This window comes from Pisolithus orientalis (genome assembly GCF_024613125.1).
Source record: "Pisolithus orientalis strain OTSU chromosome Unknown F5J12scaffold_41, whole genome shotgun sequence".
Taxonomy (NCBI): Eukaryota; Fungi; Basidiomycota; class Agaricomycetes; order Boletales; family Pisolithaceae; genus Pisolithus; species Pisolithus orientalis.
This window is the reverse complement of record NW_026260822.1, coordinates 321,957-344,085: the sequence shown is the minus strand read 5'-3', so window position 1 is coordinate 344,085 and position 22,129 is coordinate 321,957. Positions and strand designations below refer to the sequence as shown.

The window sequence follows — 22,129 nt, the reverse complement described above, 5'->3', positions numbered from 1 at the left end:
TTTCTTACTCTCATCATGTCTGCTAGCTGTGCCCCCCATCTCTCCCAGCTCATACACACAGCCACCCCTGACCTGATTGAGGCTGGTGGTGACAGTAGGATGTGACAGATATGTGAAGAGTAAATGAAGGGACTGTGTATTGGGTAACTGGGATGGTCTTTGTGTGTTAATTGTAAGGAAACAGAAGGAGAATCGAAAGGAAAATAGATCAAGGGGCACACTGACTGCATGTTTGAAGAAATGCGCAGGGTAGTTGCAGGTATTTGTGGTATATAGTGGCTGAGGATGGTATCAGCAAGACTAGTAAGAGAGATAGGAGAGATGTTGTTTTAGTTATATACTTATTCAGTGTTTTGTTATTTTTGTGGACAGTTTTGGACTTTTTGTTAGCAGTTTTTATGTTTTTTGAGTGAGGACTAGCTATTAGCAGAATCACTGGACAAAACCCAGGGTGAAACAGAGGTCTCTGAACAAATCCTGGGGTAAAACAGATAAAAGGGAATGAACTATGTGTGGTGTTGGAAGTGAGTGGTATGTGGGTCACCCCTGCAGGGGACTTTGAGCACTGACTGTCCCTAGTCAGCATGGGAGAAGGAACAAGGGTAGCAGAAGAAGCTGCAGAGAGGTAGGCAAAGCCATGGAAGGAGGTATGGGTATTGTGGGAGAAGAGGGTACAGAGGGAGGGCATGATGGACAGACCATGGATGCTGGAAAGGGTGGATAGTCAGCTGTCTGAGGCAAAAGCCTCTACCTCATCATCAGTGGGGTCATCCTCAGCCTCCTCAAGAAGGCAGTCTAATTCTTTGTCATCTAACCCAGTAATGCAAGTCACAGTTGTGTGGGTTTGTGACTGCAGGTGGTATGGAAGTAGGTGGAATGCAGTGAAGTGCAGCTTGGAGATTGAGCCATCCAATTCAGTCAGCAGGTATGAGCCCCCAGTGGTCTGATGAAGGATGACCATGGGACCAGTGTACCATGGCTTCATTTTCTGGTTCAGTTCTTTCTCTACATGGGAGTTGCAAATGAGCATGAGGGTGCTGGGAGTGAAGTTATGGTCTTTAATGTGATGCTGAAAGGTGGCTTCAAACTGCTGGACAGAATGGAAACACATGTGGAGGACATTATTGTGGACCTGGTCTAGGTCATCCTGATGCTTCTGTAGCTGGTGCACATGCCAGGCAATCAGTTCTGTGGTAGTCAGCAGTGTCACATCATCATGGGATAGGGGCAAAAGGAAGGTTGCCTCAGTGAGGTCAAATGGGAACAGTGGTTCAACACTGTGGACCATGAAGTAAGGGGATAAACCCCATAGACTTCAGAATGGTGACCCGCTCAGCCCAGAACACAGAGTGTGTGACAGTGTGCCAGTGGCAGTCATTGTTCTTGCAGCTCTTCATGATAGCCTTGCATACATCAGAGTGGCAATGCTCTACAATACCATTAGCCTGAGAGTTGTAGGGAGAGATCCAGATGTGACAGATATGATATTTCATGGCTAGGGCATCTAAGGCTTGGATGAATGTGGGACCATTGTCAGTGATGATCTCGGTGAGTGGACCCCAGCAGCATAGGATGTCCTTGAAGGTGAAGGACATGAGTGTGGTACTATTTTCCATGCACAAAATGTGCCACTTGGGGTATGAGGTAAGCATGCACCAAGCCTGTACTATGTACCAGTAGCTGCCAGCTTTGGGCATTAGCATCATGTCAATGTGAGCTGTATGAAACAGGCCCCCAATCATGGGCACAGTGGGAGGGATATGAAGCTTCTGTGTCTGGCAGATCTGACATTCACGACAAGTGCAAACATACCACTTCACATCCTCAACAAGCAGAGGCCACCAACAGCAGAGGAGAAGGCAGGTGCAGACAGTGAAGACACCTTTGTGTCTGAGGTTGTCATGCACTTCTTTGATGAGGCAATACCACTTGGACTCATTGATGACTAGCTAGTGCTGTCCATGCAGTTCCTAATGCCACAAGTTGCCATCTAGAAGGAAGAAGTGGCTGGCAGAATTAAAGAAGGATGAGTACTGTGCATCAGTAAGGTCAGGAGGTCACTCACAGGTCATGAGGAATGCACAGATCATATCTATCTTTGCTTCACATGTGCAAGCCTTTGTGGACTGCAGGATGGCAGGGTCATCAGAGGTATTGGTGTTGTTACTACATCAGCAGTTGCAGAGAAGGCAAGATAGAAGGATGCAGGCAGTGGGAGGCTTGCCTGATGGTAAGTGGGTGGCAGTAAGGAATGATGATCTTGATAGAAAAGAGACATAGGAGGTGGGCAGTCATTGACAGCCTCTGTAGAGAAAGAGTAAAAGCAGTCTAGCCAATCCTCATGGTCATCATCCTTGGGTGGGTTGAGTTCTGACTGCAGATGGTGGGATAAGCTGTCAGGGCCAGCATGCCTATCCATGGGAATGTGCATGAGTTTGAATGAAAAGAGGAGGACACCAGTGATCCGGCAATTGATCATTGCATTAGGCTGTAGATCTGGGTTATTTATCATGCCCTTAATATACTTTACATCTACTCCACAGTGAAGTTAGTGAGACTGAAGATGTATATGCATACTGTGCACAATGCATGGAAGAGGCTGTACAACTCAAGCTTAGCCTGGGAGTAATGGCTTTCCACTTTGTTGAGGGTAATGGATCCAAAGTGACTAGGGTATCATTTTCTGTCTTTGCCAAGTTGATAAAGGATGTAGCCAACTGTGATGACTGAAGTGTCAACTGCTAAAATTACTTCATGACCACACTCATAGTCAATCCTTCAGAGTGTGGCAGACCTTATGATTTTGTCCTTGAGTCATTGCATGGCAGCATGTTGCAGCTCATCCCATGTGAATGGTACATCTTTCCACATGAGTGTGACTAGCAGCTGCATGATCTTGGCAAAGTCTTTGATGAAGATGCAGAGGACACCACAAACACTGAGGAAACCATGAACCTGTGCCAGGTTGCAGCACTTGGGCCAGTTGTGGATCATTTGTACTTTGCTTCCCTCAGGAAGATGACCTTCAAAGGTGCACTTGTGGCCAACAATCACAGTGGATGGAGTGGCTAGCACAAACTTCTTTGCTGAGACAGTGGTCCCAATGTTCTGCAAATGCTGAAGGATGCAGTTAATGACTATACAGTGATTCCAGATGAACTTCTGGATCCCAGGGTTCTCTTGGATAGTCTCATAGGAACTGTCTGCACACTGATAGTGGGTGGTCTCAGATTTTATGGGGACATCATGTATGAAAGGCAAGGTATGATGCAGGATCTCATCCTGAAGCATGAATGCAGTATCTCCCTGGTATACCTGGACTGCATTTGCATGACCTTGCAGCAGAGTAGTAAGCTGATGTGGACCAAGCAGGGTGCTGAAGGTGGTGAGGTCATGGGAATCAATGTGAAGTGTGTGCTGGTCATACCCAGAGTAGAGGTCCATCATTGCATACACCACATATCTAGTGAAGGATTCAGCAAGATGTTCTATGAAGGGTGGGATGTGGGATGGATGCATTGTGGATGGTCACTGCATTCAGGGGCTGTAAGTCATGCACAAGGTGAAGAGACTTTCTGTCTTTCTTTACTATGCAGAACCAGCAAGAGCAGTAAGCTGCTGTAGAAGGGTCATACATGCTGGACTTGATGCAATCCTTAATCATGTCTATGACTTGGGCATGTATTGTGCTCAGGATAGGGATATTGCATTGGACCCAAGGCATGTGTAGAATTGTAGGGATCTTTACAGGTGGGATATAGCATTCATCTAGGTGTCTGTGCTCTGTAATGTCCCAAGTGAATGCAGGCTTGTGGACCAAAATGAGCCAAGTCACAAGTTTGAGTTCTTCTGGCCAAAGCCAATCTGCAGGATCAAGGTCGAGCTCCATGGCCTGTTCAGCAGTGAAGCAGATGCCTGGAGTGAAGTCTGGTGGATGTAGGAAGTGGTTGGAGACCAGTGAGTGGATTGTCAGGCAGGCTGTGTATGATGTGGTATTCTTCCACCATCAGGGCAGGTACCATCCAAACCTTCTTGGCAACTGGCTTGTAAATGAGAGTGTGAACTGTGGGGTCTAGTTAATAAATGCTGTTGGAAGCAGCTATAGCAGAGGGGTTTAGTATTGTCTGAGTGGAAGAGAGGAAAGTGAAAGCAGGTGAGGGTATTCTGGTGGGTACGTTCCATGGTACAAGTGCCATGGGCAAAGGGAAATTTGTTGAGGTGAAGGCTAGGGAAGAAACTGTGGGACTGAGGAATGGATAACAGCAGCTGAATAGGAAACAGGACATCTTAGTAGGCTCTCCCCAACTGTTTGGTGGATCATTGATATTCAAAAACCCCATTTGACAATACTCTGGTGACTATGGCAGTGCTTGCTGCACTTACAGTGCAGACAGCCTGCATGCCACAGGTGTGTGGGCATATTGTACTTGCAGCTGTCATTCAGGTCATGGAGAGTAATCTGCTGTCCATTGTCAGGGTAGTCATTTGTTACCATGCTTGTGAGGCAAATGAACAGATGACTGAGAAGCATGTTGAAGTTGGCATGTTCAATTACCTGGACCTGGAGCATGACTGGCATGGCTCTGAAGTTGAGTTTCAGATTCTCTAGAATGCCTACAGTAGTGTCTTTAGACATGTTAGCAGAGGTCATAGTCATGAGATGGTCACTGTGCAATGGCAGCCCTATCTTTTCCCAGATGCACCTAGGCATGGCAATGATTTCTGAACTGGAATCTAGTATGCAGTTGATTGTGATGTCAGTCCCAGGGACCTTGGCTTCAATGCAGCAGAGCAGTAGAGTGTGATGAGCCACAATGGAACTGTCATCACCACAGATCATGTGGTCTCCATACTTGCATGAGGGTTGCAGCCAGTCAGTTCATTTACATGTACTCCCTCATCACTACAAACTACCTCAATCTCATTGGTGGTGATACATTTCACCATGGTGATGTCCCTGAACTGTTTGCAAAACTCAGGGGCTACTGTGAACAATTCTTTGACTGGCAAGGCAACACTGGTTCTGAGTACATGCTCCACAATATGCTTTGGCATGGCTTCTTTTTTGAGAGGAAATGAGTAACAATACTGGTTCTGATTGCAAGCTGCTGGGTATGGTGTTTGTGACAGGACAACTGCTGTGGGCATGGGATCCTTGTGCATGGTTGCTGGAGTGGGATTAGTCAGAGGAACATATGGTTTCACAGTGGTGGATGTTGGTGCAGGTGCAGATGGCTTGGATGCCTGGCAAGTGGCATGCAAACTTTGAATGCCAGTGGAAATGATTCCCTCTTCAACAGTGGCTGCATGAGGATCAACCCATGGGGTGTTGGCAGGATGTGCTGTGGGTCATGCTGTAATTTCAACCCCATCAAAGTGGGCTTTCTTTCCATGAGAAACCACTGCACCTTTGTTACCTTTATCCACTTGGTAGGTGGCCCAAGCTTGAGTGACATACACTTGAAAGTCTGGGTCAGCTAAGTTTGCAACTGGTCCATTGACATCTTGGATGGTGTTCAGGAAGGTGGAAGGCTGGATCTCCAACTGCACATTGGCTTTGGGGTGAGCAACACAGAAAAGGTTAGCAGTTCCCTGCATGGCCATGTTGTGTGGAACAGCAGGAGTTGCAGTGTGCACACTGGCCTGGCCTCTGTCAGCCATGATGCAGTCAACAGCCTCTCTCAATGAGTTACATTCAGGGAGGCATGGGATTCAGCTTCTGTCTGCAAGATAGAGACAGTTGTCTGTACCCCTTGTGATCTTACCAGTGCAGATATACACTTCAATGAGTGCACACATCCTTGTCCAGTGGTTGGGGTCTGCACAGAAACTGCAGCCAGGTCTGCATCTAGAAGTTGTATTCTTGTTTAATGACAGTGCCAGCAGGTGGCACTTGCAGCATGTAAGCTGGCAAGGGAGGTGTGGCTGGCAAGGCCATGGTAGCCATTGTTGGTACCACACTATGGAGTGCAGATCCTGTCAGGAGGAACTTGGTGGCTTTGATGACTTCTGCAAGCAGGTATGAGTGGACTATGGAGAGTCAATGACAAATACAATCTGTGATGGCCCTTGGGAAGCTGTTAAGGAACATGGAGTCCTGTTCTGTCTCTGCTAGCTTTTTAGTTTTAATGAGGAGGGTGGAAATCTTAGTGAATTTCTGCTGGTATTCTCTGAGGTCATCCTGGTTTCGCATGGGCTTGGACTGATATTCTTTGATGAGGTACTGCAAGTCTGCATGACAGTAGTGGTCATCACCTTCACAGCCAGGGTACAAGCCCTTAACAGCAACTACAAAGGCATCCCAGTCATTGGCCACAGGTGTGGCTTCCAGAAGTGTTTGCCAGACCTCAGCTTCTTCAAGGTCAGCATAGCAGATTGCAGCTCTGATCTTGCCATGGTCATTGAGAGCAGCAAGAGTACTGAGGAAGTCAATGTCCTCAAGGTATCATGGGAGCTGTGCAGGTGAATCTCCACTAAATTTAGGTGAATTCTGTGCACTGCAGAGTGGCATCTGAAACTGAGAATTAGCCATTGGCAGGTTAACCTGTGGTGGTGGTGCCAGATTGGTAACAGGTGGAATGGGTATTGGTTGCAGATGTGGAGCAGTTGGTATAGTGTGCAAGTGGACTGGCAGAAGTGTTGGTGGGTTACTAATTGGCTGATGGGTGGTCTGCAGCCAAGTGAGTGGTTGTGGCAGTGTGGTGGATGGAACTAAGAGTCTGGGTCTAGATTTGGAGGTGTCAAAGAGACAGGAAAAAGAGGGCATCAGTGATGATGAATCAGATGATGTGACAGGTGTTTAAGGTGATGGCAGGGTTTCAGGTCTTTGGGGAGTCAAGTGGATAAAGCCACTGGGAAAATCAGGGGCAGTGAGATCTGGGTGACCCAGTGCAATAGATATCCAATCTGCCAAAATATCAGGAGGAGTGATTGTGGGTAGTACCCATGGAATGTCAGTGGGTGATTGCACATGATCCAGTGTTATGGGTGGAACAGGGCAGAAGAGGTCAGAGTCTTCTGACAGGTTGAGGTTGCAAAAGTGCAGGCATAAATTTTCTAGTTCAGTGCATTTGGTGGTGCACCTGAGCATCCTTCTGGAAGCGACAGCAGAATCCCTTGTGGTGGGCTCCAGTTGTAGGAAAAGTCCAAGTAGCTGTATAATATGATCTAGATGGCTTAGATAACAACAATAAAAATGAAGGGAACAAATTGCTCATCCCAAGGGATTCTGGACTGTTGAAACTAGAAGGTGAGGCTCAGTGCTTTGTAGCAGTAGTGATTTGTGGCATGCATGGTGTGGTCCACAGAGTGGTACTGGTGATGTAAGTGGTATGAGCAGTATACATAGTTTGTGTGCAGCAGTATGTGAGACATGTGGTGTAGACAAAGTGAAAAAGAAACTTGTAATGACCTTCCAAGTGCCAAAAGGTATCCTTCTGTACCTAAGTACAGGATTTTATAGTCCAGGCAAACCTGGAACCTAAGTAAGACAGAGTATGAGTAAGTGAAAACTGCACAACAGCACATACACACAAGACAGGCTGAACAGGGGCTGAGGGTATACTACTAGTGTAAAAGGAAAGTGACTGTGGCAAAAAGAAAAGAGTCCAAGGAAAGGATGAGACCAGAGCACAGTGGCCATGGGTATAGCATTGTGTGACAGGGGGTGAGGGCATGGGAAGGTAGTGAGGTAGGTGGGAAGACAGCATGTGAACAGCAGTGGATGTGAGTGGTCTGGGGACATATTGACAGTCACAGAATGGTTGATGATAGGGGCTCACATGTCCAAGGAATGTGGAGTCCTTACACCATCCATAGTAAGATGTACCCGTTGCAACATAAAGATGGGCCCTTCAATATATATCATTTACAGGGTGACAACACATGGACAGGCCCATCTAGTAAGATGCACCCATGTCACAACATAGAGACAGGCCAGTCAGTATTATCAATTACATTGTCACAACAGATGGATGGGCCCATCTAGTAAGATATGCCCCTGTCCCAACATAAGGATGGGCCTGTCAGTAATATCAATTACATGGTCGCAACACATGGACAGGCCCATCAATAGCAACATGTATGCCTGTAACAACATAGAGATGGGCCCATCAGTAATATCATTTACAGTGTCACAACACATAGACAGGCCTGTCTAGTAAGATGTACCCCTGTCACAACATAAAGATGGGCCCATCAGTACTATCATTTATAGTGTCACAACACATGGAAGGGCCCTTCAGCAGTATCATTTATGTGGTCACAGCATAAGGACAGGCCCTTCAGCAGTATTATTTATATTGTCATAATGTATGGATGGGCCCTTCAGTAATATCTTTTATATTGCCATAAAACAAGGACAGGTCCATCTAGTAAGATCCACCCCTGTCACAACATAAGACAGGCCCAACACTAATAGCATGTATAGCATCACAACATGCTGTAATTTTCCAACCAGCTGCAAGCATCTCACCCACTATACAACTCTGACCTCATCCACCACAAGCATGAATACTACAAAAGACATGTCTAAAACCCCCCATGGATGGTGAATGGAACTAACAGACTGCATTGTGTCATACATGAAAGCCAGATTTCAAAAGGACATACTCAGCAGACCTTGCACCCTTCCAGATATATCAATTCCATTTCCAGTGTTATGTGAAGCAGATTGCATATCATCAGTAATCTCACAGGCCTATTGTCACCCAACCAAGTCCATCATAATGGTGCGATGGAAGTTTTCATCTTTCTGCAGTCAACATCAGGAAAAATCAGGGTGGAAAAACCTGCAATGCAGAAGCTGCTGAGAGATATGCAGAAGTGACTGAGCCATCCATTCTGGTGACTGACTCAAACACCATCCACATATGGTATTTGCTGGATGCTCTCAGCCCAAAAAGAAGGGTAAGGAAATGCAGAATCTCATATTCTACTGACTTAATGGAATGGCAGGCTGACATATGGAACCACCTTCATCTTCTGAGGGAACCACTGTGGGAGAGCATAAAGGCTTCCCCACAGGCATGGTGGATGGACAAGTCATATTTCTGTGATAATGCTGAGCTGAAAGGCACCATCAACCTGTCACCCACATGGTTTCAACAGGGTCATGGGGTGGGTGATCATTTCTCACCTTGTGAATAAAGCACTCATCCATCTTGAAGTGCCAAAATGGCTTCCCAGAAGCCTCACAGCTGCTCAAATCCAGGACAGACAACACTTCTACAAGGGAATGGGTTGACCAAATGTCTGACACCAATGCCCTGTTATCTGCAATCCTGCATGTCATCCATCTGCAAATGTATGCAGATGGCAGGGAAGCATTGATCCACCTTGGCAAACAGGTGGAACAGCAGGTAGATTCAGATATGAGCTCCATAGTGCTGATATGGAGCTCCATGTATAGCAGCATGTCCATAATGGTGAATCACGCAACTTGTTACCACAGGGATATCAATGGACAGGATCCATGGTATGACATGCTGGTAACCATGGGTGACTACCTACCCTTGGACTTTGTCATTCCAATGTTGAATCTGCAGCTATGCTACAACCCAGGGACAATCATTGCATTTTCAGGTTCAGCATTGGAGCATGGGGTGAGAGCTGTAGATGGTGACAGAGCATGCCTGGCATACTACATGCATGCCAATGTACATCAGTCAGTGCATGTTCCCATGTGTCAATCACCATGGATGGATGACCTACTACCTAGACCAGTTGCAACTGGAGAACTATTGATTTGAAGCTGCAAAATTTAATGTAAGATTTAGTGGGCAATGCAGTGTGGGACACTACCTCTGGGTAGCATGTGATTAGGGGGAAAGCTGTAGGGCAATCCCTAGGCTTGACCCAAGGGGTGCTGAGTAGGAAGGAGACATAGAATATGGTGGTAGGGTTGATTGAGGAGTTGAATATGGGGCACGGAATTTAATTCCACAGAGATGTAGGTGAATTGGGAATGAGTAGACTTGTATACAAAATTCTGAGTTACAACCTTGGCATGAAGAAGTAATTCCAAGACTTGTGAGACACAGAGGTGAGACACAGAAACACAGAAGACACAGTAGATGCAGAGTATGCAGCAGACACTTTGCACACTTAGGCACATGAATGACTTGGGTAGTGACTCCAAAAGATGGGTGGGTACATTTCCAACATCATGGTGGAATTATATAGTACAAGGGAAGTAGGTACAAGTTGGAGTAAGGTGGGGCAGAAAAACCAAAAGACCAGAAAATAAAGGAAAGGACATCAGACATCAGTGAAGTACAGATGCATGTGAAATAGTCCAGTGGGTAGTAGACAAGAGTAAGAACAGAACAATGGTAAGGGGTATCTTCCAACAGCACAAGAGTATGCATACAAGTGGGAGGTGGAGCTGAGTGGCACAGGAGGGCAGAGTGTAGCATACTGGCATGAAGTCCAGCTTGCAGAATTTAGGGCAACAGGGGAAACTGGAGTTTATTAGAGGTAAGTGGCATGGATGACTGGTGATGTGGCTGAGTGGTGGCATGGCTGCTGAATTCCAGGTGACTCTGCATAAATGTGGAATTTCTGGATCAGTGTTTTGATGACTGAGCAACATGCTGAAGGGTGGTAGAAACTCCAAAGGTGACAGGGGTCAGGAGGAAACACAAGAAAATTCCAAAATGGGTTTGTTGTAGAGGCCTGCAGAATTTAGTGACACATTCCTGTTCCAGCCTCAGGGAGTATACAGCTCCCTATGGTGGATCTCATATTTTATTAGGATATGCTGGCTCTTGAACTTCAGACAGGTGGTGTTGCCAAGATTTTGCAAATGGGTGGGTGCTTAGACATCATAGATTGGGCAGGTACTCAGAGCTAAAGGGTGTGCATCATAAACTGCAACAAAAGTAAACCTACTCAGGCCATCATGCAGATGGGCAGATTGTCAGACATCATGCAGATGGGTGGGGGTTCAGACATCATGTGAATGGGCAGTATCTCATAAATGATCAACATTCACAGCAATGTATATACAACCAACTCCACAGTCAAAAACATGTAAACTATTGAAGTGGCATGCCCAACAACCCATGCAATGCCCACCACCTAGTGTAGAAATGGTCGATTTGTTGACCCCAACCATTAACAGCATCAGCATATTTCTGAATATTTTCAAAGCAGTAGTTTTCCTGCTCTTTGATATGGCTATTGAGACAGTCTGCAATTGGCACCTCAGGCAATGGCCATAAGCCCTGGGCCATCATCAACTATTTGCAGTGACAAGAATAAGCAGCATACCTTACAAAAATCCCAGGCCATGGAAAACAATCCCTTGCCTTGCAATCTTTGGGAATCCACTGCATATTCCTCAGAACAATATAGCCACCAAGGGAATGCAAAGCTGGAATTGGGATCAGCTGCATGTGGGGTCCAATGTGGGACAATGGCACTGATATTGTTGATTATGCAAAATGCACTAAGGGGAATTAGCTGCATTTGATCATGGAAGCTAACCTCATCATCTTGGTGTCTGAGGTACACATGGTAGCACAGGAGTATAACTGGCATGCAACACTGTCACCAGAATCAAGCTATTAAGCTGATTCTGAAGGAATTATGTATCAGTCCCACATTATGAAAAATTGATGTAAAACCTACCAAGTCCATTGCTAGGTTTGCAAACCAATGCACAGGCCATCCCACAATATTGGCAGTCTGCTTCAGATGTACAGAGGAGACCTTGATCTGGCATGCCAAGTAGAGGATACCCCATCTCTACCACAGACTGGTGAGATGGGTGTGATTGGCTGGCGATGAATGACTCAGGACAATTTTCAAAGGTGGAACACAGATAACAAACAACTTCCATCAAATCAAGCATATTGATGAGTTGAGGGCCCTGAGAGGCTGCACCATACTGGTCCCTTGCAGCTGTGCCCAATTCTCTCCCAATGGCATTTGCAGCCTGCACAAGATGCCTATCAAGGGTGGGATCAAATGGCATGTTGCTGGGAGTGGTGTTTCCACAGTAGTGAGATACTGCATGTAAGGTGCACAGGACTAAAATTATCAATGTCAACAGTGTATCAGATTAAGCTCATGCCCATACCTTGATTGCAACATGGAACAGGTGCCAATCCCCATTGTTCCATCTGAACAGATTGCTGTGTGGATGGAAGTTCACCTACATAATCAATGGATATCACCAATCACATGAATAGAACCAAATAAATGCTCACCATTGCATATTTCTTTGAAAAGATCCCTCATCTCTGATTGTTTGGGCATGCCAAAAGTCAAATGGTTTGTGCCATTGCCCTCATCCACTGCCAAGTCAAAAGATTCAACAGGTACATTTGAAATGAGTGGGGGAGGCATTGGTTCCCTCATATCCTGCAATTTAGCAAGCAGGTTAGTTGGAGAATTGGGTTGAGGAGATCAGTCCCTCAGATTTGATGATTTTCAGGTGATGGGCAGAGGAGATGGTTCCCACACATTCTGCAAGTCTGCCAGAAAATCAACCTGCATAGTAACATCTTGTGCAGGTGTTGAAGACCTGTCCATCCTGTTTAATGTATCATCTGTGACTGGCAGTGCTAATGGTTCCTGCACATTCAGCAATTGCTCAAGTAGATCCACATTCATACCATCCACTGGGGGAGCAGTTGGTTCCCATTCATTCAGGAACTGATTCATCAAGTTGTCATGTGGATCTATTACTAGAAAATTAGTTTGTTTATTAGCTTGAAGGGCAATTGTGCCAACTCACCAGCCATGATTCCACCCTCTGCCAGAGCAGTTGGCTCCCTTTCCTGCAGGAACTGATCCAGCAAGCTTTTGCATGAATCTATAGTGAAAGAACATTTCTTGTTGAGCTTGGAGAGAAATCATGTTCACTCACTGGCTGCAATATCCATGTTTGACCCTGCCATATCTGCCCTTCCACTTGAGACAATTGGTGGAGGGGTTGGCTCTTGCAACTCATGCAATTGTACTAGCATCTCCTCCAGATTTTTGGACTGCTTCACACAGGAGCCAGATTGCCTTGGCTTGATTGGTCTTACATTAGCTGTGGATGGCTTAGGTCACTGGATCCAACAATGAAGACAACCCCACCTTGATGATGGAAATGAACTTGGCAGGACTGTTTGGTGGACATATTTGACAATGATGGGTTCACTGATAGCTTGCTGATCAATCAAGATTTAAACTTGTAGGAACAATGGCAAGAATATCATTCACACTGTGGGAAGCAAGGTTGGACAATGGTGGACAGAGCCAAATTTTGGGTAACAGCAATACATGGGAGATGAGCAGCAATATCTCCCTACATAGATAGCTACCAGTCACTTCCACATGGCCAATACATAGACCTGTCCTGATCAGCTCTCTGCTCAATTGTCCTACTCAACCATCCCACTTAACTATCCCTCTCTCTGATATCAAAGATGCCTCTCACAACTGCCATGGTGTCATGAGCTACTGTACATGCCATACACTTGTATTCTAATGTGTATCACTAGGCTAAGCCCTCTATAGACCATACATGAGTTCCAAAAAAGATTTCCACTCTGACTGTTTGAGGGATTCAACAACTACTTCTGCTTCTGATTGCATCCTGTTTGCTTGCATGATCTCTTTGCATCAGGAGATGGAACATCTTCATCTGGCCTTGCAGGGGCCTTTCTGACACAAGGTGACTTCCAGGTGTGCCCAGGGATGCCCTGTTTCACATTTGTGGATACTGCATTGGTGGTCACAGATCCATTATTGTTGGACTTGGACAACTATTTGGCCCCAAGTCAACATCAATTCATGTCTGGCTCACTCGATTCTGACAGAGCCTGCTTACCACACAGCACAAACTTGTTAGCCATAACAGCTGATTCAACATGACTGAACTTGCCTTGTGTGTGCACTTCAGGGTGGATTTCAGCTTTCCACCTTTTTTTCTGCTCATTGACCCCTCCTCAGTTGGGTGGTCAGTGAAAGGAATGCTCTCCAACCCATCTTCATTTGTGTATTCTGAGTGGTCCTGTAGTTCAGTTGTGTACTCACTCCCTGAGTGCAAATCAGGGTTTGCTGTGAATACAAGTTACAGTGGGAAGCTCACTATTCAGGGATGTTGCTGATTTCTTTGAATTGGATAGGGTGGGCAAATAAGTGTCTTCATCAGCTTCATCATCAGAATCATGGCTGTTGCTTTCCCTCCCATTATTGTCAGTGAGCACTTTATTTTGTGGATGATGCACTGGGGTCTTTGCATGGGCTGGAGGTGCAGAGAGCCACTCACTATGGGAACCATCAGCTGGTGGGGGATTTGAGTGGGAACAAGAAGGGAATGGTGTCTTGGCACAGTTTTGCCTCCCACCAGATACCTGAAGACCAGAATCACATTAGTGCTGATCTGTCATGCATGAAAATCACACATGGCACACCTTTCTAGCAGAGAGATTGTCTGTTCCAACATTGCTTGCCTCAGCCTTGCTGTGATCATCCAAACTGTCATCTGCACTGTCATCCACACTATCATCCACACTATCATCTGCACTATCATCCACCACTCCCTCTTCCTGTGCTTTACCCTTGCCCTTGACATTTTTCCTTCCAGGATTCTTTTTGCATTCGGGGGCAGGTGTCTTTTGGTATTTCCACTGCCTCACAACCTGGAGGGGTACCAAAGTTCTATCCACTGGTGGCTGCAGCTTTCCAGATCAATCAATCCATTTCTGAAATCCAAACACATCATTTGGATGGGATTCCTGTCACTTGCACTAAAAGGACAGCAGCTGGATAGATGTTGTCACCCACATGTGACTTGGGTCACAGTGGAAGGTAAATCCTTCAGGAAGATGGTGGGCTGCTATCATTTCTGCTTGATGATGACCAAAATTCTTGAATGGCACTGCTGACAAGGGATTTCTGCATGCTAATCCTGATAGCACTCATCAGAGATTGAGTACACTAAATACTCTGGCCACTCACAGTAGTGAGCAGTCACAAATTGTCAAGTCCAGGCCTACTCCAACCAACTGTAACACTGGATGAGGTCTGGGGAGAGGTTTGGAAGCAAGTCTGACAGAAGGAACTGAACTCTGACTGGTGAAGTGTTGGCAGGAATGAAGTCCACCAAGATAAGGGCAGAGTGAGGTGAGGGCATTGGGTTTAGCTCATGTGCTACCCCCTTGCATGATCTCAGCCCTTGTATCTCAGAGGGGAGTACAGATGGACAGTCAGAGGCAACTCCAACAGGCAGAAGATGGAGACAGAGGGAGTAGGAACTAAGTTGATATTCATACTGAAGAACAGCAGAGTATGGTACATGCTTTTATACTACTATGGAGGTACAGTAACTGGAATCAGAACTGACATATGGAGACTCATAAAATTTCAAGTAAAATTTCCTAGACAATGAATGAAGGGTAGACAGAGGACATACAAATGGGTAACACAGAATATCCCAAAGAGGAAACAGTCCAGGCACTGGACCATGCAGTGTGCATGCTGTGGAGTCCCTGACCACATGCTGTCAGGGAGAAGTCCAAAGGGTAGTCACACAACTCCTCAGAGAATGGCCTGCACAGTCTGGTAGGAGAGCAGTACAAGTCTGACAGCAGTTGGAGTGGAGATGACTTGCAAATGTCAGGGGCCAGGTGGAGTTGGTGTGGAGTGAGCAAATGACTGGTGGAAAGGGGTGCAGAGTGAGTGAGGACCTAGGATGAATGCATGGTCATGACAGTGCCCCCCCCCTTAGGGCCTGAACCCCTGAAGGCCACATGTACAAGACAAGATCAACATGAGTTGATCATTTGAAACCATTTTGATGCCTCAAGGATAATGACTTTAGCCACAGTGGAGCTCCATCAGAGTCTGAAGAACTGCTCAAAAACACATGTTAGGGTACTGAACCTCTGTCCTTTCTCCCCATCATCATGTCCTCCCAGCACCAGAGCAAAACCCCCAAGCCAACCCCCAGTCATGTCTGTAACTACTCCCAAGTTGTGGATGATGAACTGGTCATCCTTACTGATGACTCCACTGACACTGAGCAGGAGAAGTCTGCAGAGAAGGCACACTGACAAGAGGAGACTGAGTGGAGAGAGACAGAGCATGAGACAGAGGCAGAGGGCCCAGGCCAGGTGGGACAAGGCTGCACAGAGGTGAGTAGCAGAGTACTGTGAGTCAGGTGGAGCTGACCTATATATTATTATTATTATTATTATTTTGATTTTATTTTGTTTCAGGTTAAGCAGTGCAGTGTACAATGTTAATGTTAAGATGTCCCAATACTCAGCACTCTATGTGCACAGAGTCAGTAACTAAATTGTTGTCTATGTAGTTTTACACACCTATGTGCACAGAGTCAGTAACTAAAGAACAAGATACTTTGTGCACAGTAAAAATGTGAACACTGAACAAACAAAGAACAACTGAAGAAAATAAGTGCACACATCATTAATATGGAAGGCAGGGAACCTGGGAATTAGTCTGAGGTGCACAGGCACTAATAGCAACAGTCAACACCACCCAGAGGGTCCATGGGACCTCTGTGGTGGTTACCACAACCAGGAGAGCCCCCTGCACTTGCTGTGTAGTGAGTTGGACAGTAGGGCAGTGTGAGCTGGGACAAGGCAAGACCAGGGCCTGTGTGCCCTGCCAAAACAAGAAAATGGTGTGTAGTTGGATGAAGGAGGACATGGTGGCAGGGCCCTCATGGAAGAGAGCAGGGACAGGAAGTTCCCAAGGGGAGAAGAAGAAGAGGTCACAAGGGAAGGGGAAGGAGAGAGTGACAGAAATGGAGGAAGTGGATGATGAGCAGGAGGTGGGCAGAGAGGAAGATGAACCAGTGACCCCACTCAAGGGTGTGGTGGGTGGAGTGGGAGTGGGAGTGGAAGTTGCAGGCCATGGAGAAGCAGGCCAAAGTGCATGAGGCCACTGCACTGGCCTTTGAAAGGATGGCAGACACAGCAGAGCAGATGGCAGCAGCTGCAGAGTGGACAGCTGATGAGTGGGCACTGTACCACACCTGGGCAGAGTGGGCAGAGATGAGGAGGAGGGAGGATGCATGAGAGGCAGGATGGCTGAGCTCAAGTGCACAGGTGGCAGTTGGAAGAGGCCTCTGTCAGAGGTGGTGGAGGAGCAGCATGAGGACATGGACAAAGATACAGAGGGGGATAGTGAGGAAGAGGAAAAAGTCAGAGGAGAGCCAGAAGGTGGAGAAGGACAGGAGGGTGGTGGAGAGCAAGCAATGGAAGAGCAGAGTAGATTTCTTTTTTTTTTTGCTTTGTCTTTTGTCTTTTGTTTGTATATTTTGTACTACCATGAAATAGACTTGTGACATTGCTAAGGTAGTTTGATAAGGGGCAGAGTTGGCCCACAGAGGAAGGTTATGTGGGCAGAGTACTATGGCAGAGGTTGATACAGGCCAGGTTTGTGTGGATAGCATTCATGGAAAGCAGAGACTATGTTGGAAGTGTGGTCCAGCTCAGTGGCAAGCAACCAAGAGGTTTCTTTGTTGGTGTTCTCATAACCAGCCTAGCAGACTAGGTACAAGAGTTGACAGTGGTGGCAGCGGTGGTCCACCTTAGAGTTGAGTATCTCTGACACCTCATACTCAAGGTTGCCATTGACATCTACTGGCAGAGGTGGAGGTTGTTGTCAACTTGGGAAAGGGTTAGCTGCTGTGGCTTCCAGTTGTGAGACATGGAAAACCAGTGTGGGACACTACCTCCAGGTAGCATGCAATTAGGGGGAAAGCTGTAGGGCAATCCCTAGGCTTGACCCAAGGGGTGCTGAGTAGGAAGGAGATGTGGAATATGGTGGTAGGGTTGATTGAGGAGTTGAATATGGGGCATGGAATTTAATTCCACAGAGATGTAGGTGAATTGGGAATGAGTAGACTTGTATACAAAATTCTGAGTTACAACTTTGGCAAGAAGTAATTCCAAGACTTGTGAGACACAGAGGTGAGACACAGCAGCACAGAAGACACAGTAGATGCAGAGTACATGGCAGACACTTTGCACACTTAGGCATGCAAATGACTTGGGTAGTGACTCCAAAAGATGGGTGGGTATATTTCTAACATCATGGTGGAATTATATAGTACAAGGGAAGTAGGTATGAGTTGGAGTAAGGTAGGGTGGAAAAACTAAAAGACCAGAAAATAAAGGAAAGGACATCAGACATCAGTGAAGTACAGATGCACATGAAATAGTCCAGTGGGTAGTAGACAAGTGTAAGAATGGAACAATGGTAAGGGGTATCTTCCAACAGCACAAGAGTATGCATACAAGTGGGAGGTGGAGCTGAGTAGCACAGGAGGGCAGAGTGTAGCATACTGGCACAAAGTCCAGCTTGCAGAATTTAGGGTGACAGGGGAAACTGGAGGTTATTAGGGGTAAGTGGCATGGATGACTGGTGATGTGGCTGAGTGGTGGCACAGCTGCCAAATTCCAGGTGACTCTGCATGAATACGGAATTTCTGGATCAGCCTTTTGATGACTGAGCAACATGCTGAAAGGTAGTAGAAACTCTGAAGGTGACAGGGGTCAGGAGGAAACATGAGAAAATTCTGAAATGGGTTTGTCATAGAGGCCTGCAGAATTTAGTGACAGATTCCTGTTCCAGCCTCAGGGAGTATATGGCTCCCTACACCTCCTGGGAACTTCAAATGCTGACCATCCTCAGTCAGACTGAACTGAGACACCACAGAGACGAGTGCAGAATGTTGACAGATGTTATGTAACAATGATGGTGCATGGTCAGAATTCTGCCTTGTGCAGAGGGAAATTCTGGATTGTATGAGATGGCCCTGTGGAATTTAAATGTGCTCAGAAGGTGTCTCACTGCTCGTCAAACATCCATGCCCCAGCTACACCTGCATCCACTACCCAATCCATACCCAACCTTTGCCATGCAAGCCTACTTGATCCATGATGCATGACCAGTTTGCAGCATGAGGGACCAGGCCATCACCTCACTGTCAGCAGCATTAAGGCACATTAGGGTGCTGGGTGAGTGTGCTAGAGACCTGTGCAACACAATGCACTGACTGATCCCCAGGCTGGGATCTACTCATGGTGGAGGTATGTTGATGAGAACAAGATTTCTATCCCAAAGGTGCATGACACCAACCTATGCAACATGACCAAGGAATCTGTGATACAGCAGAACAAGGCAATCCCTGTGGCAATAGCAATAGTAGATCTCTGGTGGCCAGAAGGGCAGCATAGGTTCAACATCAATGACCTTTTTGAGGACTACTGGGAGTGGGTAGAGGAGAGAGCATGGATGGAGGCCAAGAGGTTGGCCAAGGAACCATCCATGTGCACCTGGGGACAAGCAGCAAGAGGTGAGGGCCAAGACTGTGCACCAGAAGATGCCAAAGGAAACCCATCAAGAGGAGCTGCACACTTGACAGGGGAGGGCTCTGGTAGTGTGAGCAAGGGAAAAGGGGAGCAGAAGGTGCACTCTATGGCCTTGACAACTCTGAGCATGCACACTGACTTCACCAAAAACTCCACAGGCCACCAGCAAGGAGGATGAGCTGGCTGACAACATCGACAATGATGAGGGCAATGGTGAACCAGGTCCATCCACAAAGGGACCCTGCACAGCTGGGGACAATGAACCCTGCAAGACATGTGCCCAGGCAAACCTCATGTGTGTTGGGGAGCCAGAGGTGTCCTGCAAACAGTGCAGGAAGGCGAAATGCAAGTGCTTGCACTCTCAAGGCATAGGGAGAAAGGTGAGTACTGCACAGGTGAAATTCTGCAAGGGAACAAGTTGACACCACCTTCAGCAAAAGAACTCTGGTACCGTTGGGGAGGCAGGGCTGTCCCACAAACAAGTCAAATCATTTATGACCTTGAAGCTGGCCCCAGCAGAATCTGTGACTGAACCTGTCAAGAAGCTTACTCTGAAAATTTTGGCTCAAAAACAGCAGCCTGATCTGACCCCCACATGCTCACCTTTGCCAGATCCAGCCCCTTCACTTCACAATCCTTCACCAACACCCCATCTCTTTTTCTGCAGAGCCTCTCCAACACCCAGACCTTCACCCAAGCCCTCACCTGTGCCTGTCAATGATCCTCATGCATCACTTCCAATGAACAAACTGCAAGTCAAGATTGAACCATTTTTTGTGACTGCAACCAGTTCACTGGATGACCCTGGAGATGTCAAAGTGACAGCCCAGAGCGACACTCCATCAGCTGTGGAAATTCCAGAGGTCAAATACCCATGTGAGTGGTCAACAGCAAACATTGTTGAGCATCTGTGAGTGCTTGAGGTGAGGGCTGAGGACAAGGAATTCGAGCTGGAGCAGGTCTACCGGTGTGAGTGAAAGTGAGGTTCAGTGGTGAAAACCAACCAAAACCAACACAAAAGACAATGAAAGCGAGTGGTGGTGTGCCTATGCAGTACCTAGATGGTAGAACCTGTTCTTTGGGAGGGTTTTTGCAAGCTACAACACTCAAAGATGAGTGCTGAGGGTTGGGGGTGCTCCTGACGAAGAGGGAGCAAGAATGTGATAGAAAGTGATAGGGTAGACTGCTGTCAGCCTACAGAAGGATGGATGGTGACTTAATTCAATGTCCTAAGCTGTACTGAGCTCAGGGAGGGCTTGGAGTGAAGTATATGGATGATAGATGATGATAAGTGAAGTAGATGATAGCTAGACCCTTAATAAAGTCTCAACTATCAAAGCTGATGAATGATTTACTGAGAGATGATAAATTGCAAGCAAGAGGGGCTCTCTGATGTCTTCTTTTTTTTTTGCTACCTAAGTACAGTGACTTATATACAGTACAGGGGCATTGCCTATGGAAAACAAGGTGCAAACACTTGGTAAGTGATTGGTAACTGATGAGTAAGGAATGTAAGTGATGGGTAATCATCTTGGAAAGCATTGGTAAGCATTGGTAAGGATAAGTAAGCCAAAAAGCAAAGAATCAGTAAGCAAAGTCAAAAGATTGGTAAGTATTGGCAATAGGTGAGTCAAAGACAGTCAGAATGTCACAGTATGAGTCAAGCAATGTCAGGAACTGGGAAAGTGCACTGGAATCACATTAGGGGGAGGCCATGCATGTCACATCTCGAAGAGATCACTTCTAGGCCAAAGTGGGATGACAGAGAGGCAGTGCTGATCTGATGCTGATATAGTACATCCAAAAGCAGACAGGGTGAGTCAGATGTCAACAGGGGTCAAGCTTTGGGGGTCTGTGGGGTGACAGGAGCATAGGGGATCGCAACTTTCCCCCCCAAACCATCCTCTCAGTGAAGCAAATAAAAACTTCATGAATGAGGCTCTGTTGGAAGAGAGGATGAAGGGGGAGCATCTTCTGCTGTATCTTGCAACAAGGAGGCAAGATGTGCATCATACTCGTCATGGATGTGATCAGGGAGAGTGGAGAACAGTAGATTATACTGTAGCTGTTGCAATTTTGGAAGAATGACGGACGAGACTGGTATGAAGATGTTGCAGGGGGCAGGGAGGAAGGATCCATATGCTTCTTGGACTGGAGAGACTGAAATGACCACATAAGACCTTTCCAAGCGAATGACAGACCTGAGGCAACCAAAGAACATCCTCCTGGAGGTCATACTGACAAAAAGAACATGCTGTCCAAGCTGGATGGGCTGAGAGGGGGCAGATGAGGGTGGGATGTACTAGGACGCTTCAGGACGGAAGCTGGTAGGAACTCCTGGTAGACATATGTAGCCATGGTCCCTAGCAAAGGGGACAAGTGAAATGACTGATGTGGAGGCAGCCATATCAGAAGAATTAGTGAAATGAGCGTCTTTTGGAGGGAGTGCTGTAGAAACATGTGGAGTGCGCAAATCCTTTCCAATCTTGGAAGGTAGGATTGCGTGGCTGAGCACTACAAGCGAGTGTGGGAATGGTTTCAGTGTCTGCAGAACTGGTGGAGATACATCAAAAACCGGAATGCCATACATGGGCACTCAAGAATTTTATTGGCACTTAACCTGCCTCCTCCTTTTTCTTTGGCATTGACAACTTGTTCTTGTGCAAGGGATGACTGCCAACATTGCTGGCTGTCCTTCTTCACATGAGGGCTATGGTCTTCACCTCCATTCATCAGCTACATCCATGTCCACCTCACCAAACACCTTTGGTGTGTGACACCAGCTG

The 22,129-nt window shown here is 46.6% G+C and overlaps 3 protein-coding genes across 3 annotated transcripts; 1 reads left to right on the top strand and 2 right to left on the bottom strand.

The window, feature by feature from the left end:
• Nucleotides 1-11,036: 11,036 nt before the first annotated feature.
• Nucleotides 11,037-13,132, bottom strand: F5J12DRAFT_785737 (uncharacterized protein; the record flags this gene model as incomplete). The annotated part of the gene is made up of 11 exons (XM_051743282.1): nt 11,037-11,240; nt 11,272-11,422; nt 11,488-11,564; nt 11,632-11,748; nt 11,834-12,012; nt 12,083-12,157; nt 12,213-12,366; nt 12,496-12,692; nt 12,743-12,820; nt 12,875-13,042; nt 13,090-13,132. 11 exons carry the CDS (start codon nt 13,130-13,132, stop codon nt 11,037-11,039), a joined length of 1,443 nt encoding a protein of 480 aa, XP_051596261.1.
• A 436-nt stretch (nt 13,133-13,568) lies between these two features.
• F5J12DRAFT_785736 (uncharacterized protein) lies at nt 13,569-14,843 on the bottom strand (the record flags this gene model as incomplete). The annotated part of the gene is made up of 6 exons (XM_051743281.1): nt 13,569-13,760; nt 13,826-14,055; nt 14,087-14,242; nt 14,267-14,351; nt 14,412-14,658; nt 14,785-14,843. 6 exons carry the CDS (start codon nt 14,841-14,843, stop codon nt 13,569-13,571), a joined length of 969 nt encoding a protein of 322 aa, XP_051596260.1.
• A 4,088-nt stretch (nt 14,844-18,931) lies between these two features.
• F5J12DRAFT_896642 (uncharacterized protein) lies at nt 18,932-20,257 on the top strand (the record flags this gene model as incomplete). Its single annotated transcript, XM_051747963.1, has 5 exons — nt 18,932-18,989; nt 19,039-19,061; nt 19,129-19,440; nt 19,502-19,723; nt 19,778-20,257. The coding sequence occupies 5 exons, from the start codon at nt 18,932-18,934 to the stop codon at nt 20,255-20,257; spliced, it is 1,095 nt and encodes a 364-aa protein (XP_051596259.1).
• Nucleotides 20,258-22,129: the final 1,872 nt, after the last annotated feature.